At 42.5% G+C, this 7,627-nt stretch overlaps 1 protein-coding gene across 1 annotated transcript; it reads left to right on the plus strand.

The window, feature by feature from the left end:
* Positions 1-277: 277 nt before the first annotated feature.
* On the plus strand, positions 278-5,721 carry IL12A (interleukin 12A; the record flags this gene model as incomplete). Its single annotated transcript, XM_084232581.1, has 5 exons — positions 278-300; positions 390-492; positions 3,146-3,259; positions 3,831-3,974; positions 5,563-5,721. 5 exons carry the CDS (start codon positions 278-280, stop codon positions 5,719-5,721), a joined length of 543 nt encoding a protein of 180 aa, XP_084088707.1.
* Between the last annotated feature and the right edge of the window lie 1,906 nt (positions 5,722-7,627).

Consider the following 7,627-nt stretch of genomic DNA (forward strand, 5'->3'; position numbering starts at 1 on the left):
CTTCTGAGTGTGGGTCTGTCGCACCCACTGTTTCCAAAACACCGGGAGGGTGGGATGTGAATCTGAGTCAACCATTTCACCTCCTGACCTCAGTTTCCCTGCTGGTAAAATGGAGGCTTTTAATGAGTGTGCTCTGAACTCATTAGGGGTTCCTCAAAGCCCTCTGGCACCTAGCCAGAGAACCAAGATGACTTCCAAGAACTCCATCCATCTCTTAGGTGCTGCAGGGAGGCTGGAAAAGGGGGGCTGGGGGATGCCAGAAAAGGTGGATGGGGCGATGGTGGGGGGCACAGATGGAAGGCAAGGAGGCCAAATGGAATTCAAACTGTCCCTCACTCCCCTCCAGACCTCCTCCTTGTGGCCCTCCTAAGCTCCCTGGTCCATGCCAGTCTGGCCAGGAGCATCCCCACCACTACCACAAAACCAGGAACTACCCGGTGCCTCACCCTGTCCCAAAGTCTGCTGCAGGCAGTCAGCGACATGCTTCGGGAGGTGAGTCTTTCCCACTTTGCATCCTTTCTGGGGAAGGGGCTTCTGCTGAAGAAACTGCAGGGAAATCGTGGGGGTTACTCAGGAGCTGTCAAGAGAGAGAGAAGGAACTTTACAAATGGCCCAACTATTGGCTAAATTGTCTCAATGAAATTGTGTCTCCAGAGGAAGAAAGAGTGGTAATAAATTATAATGGCATGTGTTTGGGCTGTGTCTACACAGAGGATAGTGGATATTTACAGTGTCCCTGTAGCCTGCCAGCAGAGATGGAATGGTGTCAGGCCCACACTGTTTCTCTGACACACTTATCAATCCAGGAGACAGTTAGTGCAGAATCTGCTCTGGGGGCAGATAAGAATTAGACCTGCCTCTCCCTGCAGTGCACAGTTGGAATCAAATTCAGGGGACCTGTGAGTGCGTGTCCAGTCTTTATTTTCTAGGGAGAGCGTTATTTAACTTTATTGACAGCTTCATTCCTTTTTTTTTTTTTTTTTTTGGTTTCATGCTTGAAACCTAAACTTAATTTACAACTTCATTCATTTTTTTAAGGTTTCATATTTGAATGCAGATTTTTTCCTATAAAAGTGCTCCACAGCCATTGCTTTTGCTGCAACAGCCAAAGACTAACGTTTCACAAAGTGTCCTTTTGCCTTCCTGATCTCTAGTAAATCTTTCTTGAATGTTTTCTAGCTTGTTGTTTTATGAAAATCTTAAACTCAATGCCACAAGTCCTTCTTAAAGAACTTTTTCTTTTCTAATCTTTTGTAATGGGCTGCCAATTCCTCCTTACAATTCAATCAATCTTAATTAAAACTATGGCTCACCAGGTGAAAATAGCAGAGATAAGGGCTTGGATTCCTGAAGAAAGATTCAATATGGGTAAAATTCAGGAGCTCTGATTTAAGTGCATATTTTATGTGAAAAAGCTGACTCTGACTACCAAATGCAGCACTAAAGGTCAAAAGATTGCAGAACTCCCTTTTCAAGTTTTTTTTTTACCATTGCATTGGCAGACTTGCCAGATCAAACCAACTGGCTATTGCAGAAACAGGGGGGCAGAGGCACACCATTCCCAGGCCATATCTGGCTCACAGATTTGTAGCATTTGGCCCATGATTTGTATTTTATTTCGATTGTTGAGTTTGATGCCATTGAAAAAGTGGACCTTTCACTTAAGAATTCAAATTTCCAGCTTCTCTTGAAAAGACCCCAGGAACTACAATACTGGGCCCACATTCAAGAGAGTGACTGCCATGACTGCTTGGACATCTCGAGGAGCAGCAAATTTGTTTTCTATGCTGCTGTAACAAATTACCACAAAGCTAGAGGCTTTCAACAAAGAACGTGTATTTTTCTCCCCTTCTGGAGGGCAGAAATCTAAGATGGTTCTCCCTGGACATAAACCAAGGTGACAACAGAGCCCAGCCCTAGGGGAGAATCCATTTTCTTGCCTTTTCCAGCTTCTAGAAGCACCCACATTCCTTGACTTGTGGCCCCTTCCAGTCTTCAAACTTGCAGTGGCTGGTTGAGTCTTTCTCACTCTACAACAGTCTGTCTACTGTCCTGCTCCCTCCCTACTTACTTACAAGGCCTCAGTGATTACATTCGACCAACCTAGATAATCCTAGATAATCGAAGCTCATGTCTCCACTTTAAGGTCAACCTTTGTTTTGTTTACACCCTAATTTCCCTTTGCCAATAAAGACATAGTCACTAGTTCTAAGAATTGGGGGGTATATATCTTTTTTGGGGGGCGGGGGCAAGGTAAGAGGGCATTATTCTGCCTCCCTCAGGCAGGGATTTTGTAATTATTCCCAAACATCTTCTGTGCTGTCAAGTCTTGATTCATGGCTCATGCAGTTCTCTGTGCCTGAAATTCTCCCTCTTTCTTTACCTGTCCTATCTCCATGAAGCCTTTTTCTCCCACCCTCTTCCCAGAGCCTCCATTTTCAGAACTTTCACCTGCTGATGTGTCTCCTAGGCACTAGGTCTTGCCTGCCTATCTCCACAGCTGAACTTGGAACCCTGGAGACATAGACAGTCCTCTTCTCTGTCATGTTTCTTAACACAGAGTATGGTGCCTGCAAGCCTAGGCTGTTGAATGGGAAAAGGATAGTGATCTTAACCAAACTGCCATTGATTGACTCTTTAGGATACATTTTATAATTATATTTAGCTGTGCTTTCCAATGTGCCTGTAAGATGACTCTGTGTGTGTGTGTGTGAGTGTGTGTGTGTTATATGCAGATTAAATATCCTCTTTTCTTTAGGGTGTTATATCCATCAATTTGTGACCTTAACAGGCCCCCCCTTAAGAAGTTATACTTGAAGTAGATATTCATAAAATGCAGGCACTTTGGCAAAAGAAGAAAGCTGTTTCACCAGAAGCAAGTGTCGCAGCGTGGTGTAGAAACTGATTAGCACAGGCTGTTGAAATGATTTATAGTGTTTACATAATGGAGAATGTATCATCCAGAGAACCATCCTCAGCAGAGGGAGATGGGGGATGTAAATGACCTATTTCCTCTGCCTTATGAAAAGCCTGCAGGTCAGAGAGGTGGGAGCAGCCAACATTCCTAGGCCAAAAGTGCCAGCCCCATGAGGAGCCAGGTCCCTCATTAATATTATAAACCACTTTCTCCTCCTGTCTTTTACAGGCCAGAAAAACCCTAGAAAATTACTCCTGCACCACTGAAGAAATTGATTATGTAGATATCACAAAAGATAAAACAGGCACAGTGGAGGCCTGCCTGCCGCCGGAGCTGACCTCGGTATAAATGCTTTTCTTTCCAAAGCTTGTGATAAAGTGAAGGCCTCTCCACCACATCTCAGCTTCTTCCAGGGATGTGCAAGTTTCTTGTCATCATAGGACTTTAACAGGTCCTACTTCAGAAGTTAGGTTTGGAAGAAAAATTATAAAAACAGATGCTTTTTTACAACAGTGTGAATATAATGAATTACTACTGAACTGTACATTAAAAAATAGTTAAGATGACAATTGTATGATGCCTTTTTACCACAATTAAGAAAAAAATATTTGAGAAGAAAAAAATCAGAAAAATTTATAATAAGAGTTAATATTTTTGATACCTGATTTTTCTGGAATGAGAAGTGCAAGGCGAGCAGAGAGAACACTGTCATAACTCTAAGTCACAAAACCAATCAGCCCATATGGTGAATTCACATCTGATGCCTGGTTATTTTTCCTTCTAGATTGAGAGTTGCCTGCCTTCCAGAAACGCCTCTTTTATCATGGTAAGACACAAAACTCTCCTCAGACAAAATGGGAGGAAATGTTTTTCAGTCCATCTCCGTGGCCCCTGACCCATTGTGTCATCCCAGACCCGATGCCGTAGGAGTATCTATGAGGACCTGAAAATGTACCAGATGGAGTTCCAGGCTGTGAATGAAACGCTTTCGATGGATCCTAACGGGCAGATCGTTCTAGATCAAAACCTTTTGGCAGCTATTGAGGAAATGATGCAGGTAAGACTTCCTTAGGCTGACAGCCAGTAGGCATAAAACCTTCAAAATCCCCAGAGAAGCTAGCCTCAAGTGTGCCTCTAGAGACAAAGCAGATGTGCATCAACCACACTAAGAAACGCAGACTGCCACCTACCGACCATGTGGCATGCCCCAGGCTCTCTGCCATGTTCATACATTTTCTGTTCAACAGAGGAGAAAAACTGGGCCTCCCTAATGGCAAAGGGGTTAAGTCTCTGCACCATCGCCACTACAGCCTGAGTTCGATCCCCAGCCAGGGAGCTGACCCACATATGGTGCAGCAGATCTCTCCTGTCTCGCCGGCTGCTCCCCTCAGCAGTGTATTTCAGTATATCTCCCCTCAGCAGTGTATTTCAGTATATCTCCCCTCAGCAGTGTATTTCAGTATATCTGCCTAAACTGCTCCTCAGTTTGTCTCTGGTGAATCCTCTCACCTACACGCCCCCCCACCCCCGACCTCTTCCCTATACCCCAGTTCTTCTATGCATAAATAAACAAGCCTTTGAAAAGGAAGAAAACTGAAGCTTAGGAACTTGGCCATTTGTCTGGAGTCACAGAGCATATAAGGCAGGGCCAGGATCTGAAATCCCCTCCAAAGGGATGCCACTGACTTACCTTCTCATTCTACCCTGAAGAATGGCTCCAGGCTGTACCAGACTGTACCTACCTGCCGATATTGCTGAAAAGAACAGGCGGGGTTTCTGCCTGGGTAGTTGACCCATGTGGGCTAAAATATGAGTGCTGTCCCATCACCTGAGAACACGAGTGTTACTTATAGGAACTTGCTGTGATTTTCTGAATCACGGTAGCACATGTAAGGAGAGCAGGGTGGATGATTGGTGAGCAGGGCCTGGAGTAAAAATTGATGTCACAAACCATTGTTCAGGAAGGAATTATTTATTTCATTCTTTTACTCTTAGTTTCTGGTGGCATATGGCCTGTTTGAAAGGTGGTGAACATCATGCAACTATCAAAAAATCTAGAAAGTTGTAGATGATACTTCATTTCCAGGACCAAGAGTTGTTGATACGATCACTAGATTCAATTCTACTAGCAATCAGTAGATTGCTACTGATTGCAACTTGCAATCATTATGCAACTTGCATTGTGTTCTCAAATTCAAGTGCTAAAGCTGGGAAATCCATTGTCAGGTTTATTATGTCAGTAACTTTATTAAATATGTTCTGATAGAGTTCTGATCAGTAGCAATCTATCACCTCTCTGTTCCAAAAAGGACTGAGATTCTTAATGTATCATAAAAATTAATTAGGAATAGCAGCAGATGCCATCTTTGCAGAACTGTTCCTTTCTAACACGCAACTCCCACAGATGACTTTCTAAGGGGTCTTTTCAGAGCTCACAGAAGTTGCCTGTGCTTGGATAATAAGTGTTTCTTCTCTCAGATTCTGCACAGCCAGCTAGTGGGGAGTAGATCTGGGTTGGGGCTTAGGGGGTATAATGAAGGAGTGGGTTGGGGGTTCAGAGACATGATTGGCTTTACCCTTCTTTTCAGATGAGCATTTTAATGTTGGAATACCATATATGTCATGCTCAATATTTATTTTCCTAGGCCCTGAACTTCAGCAGTGAGCCCCCTGAACTGGAACAAAAACCCTCCGATGAAGAACCAGATTTTTATAGAGCCAAAATCAAGCTCTGCATACTTCTGCATGCTTTCAGAATCCGTGCAGTCACTATTAATAGAATGATGAGCTATATGTCTTCCTAAAAAGCTGAGGTCACACCCAGCTTTAAAGTCATTTTTATGAAAATTTGAACCAAAGAAACTGTAACAGGATATAGGTTGGGAACTGGGGAGGAGGTGGCTAGAGTGGTCTTGCTTAAGCTAGTACAATAATTCTCCTACTGTTTACATTTGTTACCACCCAAAATTGAAGAGTGTGGCAGTTATATCCACATAATACCTTTGATTACATGTAGTTCACATTTGCTATGGATAAATTGTTTTTAGATTTTCATGAGAAATTTGCTAAAGAGGGAAAATGTCCTCCCTAAATGCTTTTCTTTTTAATAGAAGAGCAAAAATTTATAAGCTATTTCTGTACCAAAGTGTTTGTAGAAACAAACACTCAGGCATAGTATATTTTTAAATATTTATTTATATAGTCTGTGTTCATGAAAGCATGTGAACTAAGCTATATTTATTTATATTTATTAAAATATTTATTACCAAATGGATTTCAGAAATACTTTGTTCTAAAAATAAAATGAAATAAAGAAATTCTCATATTTTTCTAATGTAACTGGAATACTTTTTTTTTTAAAGATTTATTTATTTATACAAGCACTGGGTACAGTCAGAAGTGCGGGAAGGTGAAAGAATTTACCAGAGTCAGAGCGGGGAACAGAACAGGCAGACTGACAAAGTATGCTGCTGAGGAGAGCAGCAGGCGGCAGGAGAGGTCTGCGCGCCATGTGGGACCCTCGCCTGGTGGCCGGGGATTGAACCGGCACTGCAGAGGCTACGGGCAGCTTCGCAACCCAGTGCTCAACCGCTGTACCACCGGGGAGGCCCTGTAACTGGAATACTTTAAAGGATAAAATATTGTGGGAAAACTGATGAAGTTTAAACATACTTTGGGGAAAAATCACAATGTTCTTACCCATTTCCTTGTTCCTTTAATCTCATATTTTAAGGAGACCCTAGTAGAACTAGATAAGTCTTAATACTGAGGCCAATGACTTACCTTTTTTGAGAATATGTTATTATTTTGTCCAACATCTGACTCTAATATACAAAAAAAAATGTGTTTCCCTATTAACCACAACCCCATAACATGTTGTGCATTAGGCAAATGTATAATAGTATTCTCCAGCTGTGAAAAACATCATCAAGAGGCCTCCTAGTTAAATTATTCTAATTTTGTGACCCTTTGGGCTCTCAGGGGGAAGCTGTTTCTAAATTACAATGAGAAAAACCCTCCATTTGCTTTAAATTGGATAGAATGTCTGCCTGAACAACATGGATAATTGCCCTGCTTTGGCTGAAGAGATATGCTCTTAGTGACCCAGATATTAAACTACATCTTTTTAATTCACAAAACCGTGTGATTTTTAAAAGATCCACCTGACAGTATACCATGTAATGTTAGCACTCTGATATCATATTCCTTCTTGAGATAAAAAGGCTATAAAAGAATAAGCATGTAACGTGTCCCCATTCCCGCAGGTGACTTGCCCCACCAGACCCCAGCTCTCATGCCTGTGAACTGTGAGGGGAGGTGTGCACCCCAGGTCACCAGTGAGGCAATCTTACTCATTTTTTCAGATTTTCACCCCACTTAATATGCATTTAGATAGAAATCATCAGGAGCCGGATCCCATCCTTTCTCAGCAAGCTTGGATGACCTGTAAGTAATTCACAGGCAAGTTTCTTGCCTTGTGAGAGTTGGGGTTGGGGGTGCAGGCTTTGACTGTGAGAAGTGGGCTTGAGGCCATGGGGAGACTGGGGATTTGGTTGCTGCCACTGTTCACATGGAGACGGTACTGCCACCCTCTGCACCCAGAAACAAGGAGGCAAGTTAGTCATCTGTTCCAAGACAGTTTCTTAATGAGCAAGACAGGGTTACTTTGCATCTAGAAATTACCATGACAAATACTTTACAAACACAAAT

This window comes from Talpa europaea (genome assembly GCF_964194135.1).
Source record: "Talpa europaea genome assembly, chromosome: 4".
Taxonomy (NCBI): Eukaryota; Metazoa; Chordata; class Mammalia; order Eulipotyphla; family Talpidae; genus Talpa; species Talpa europaea.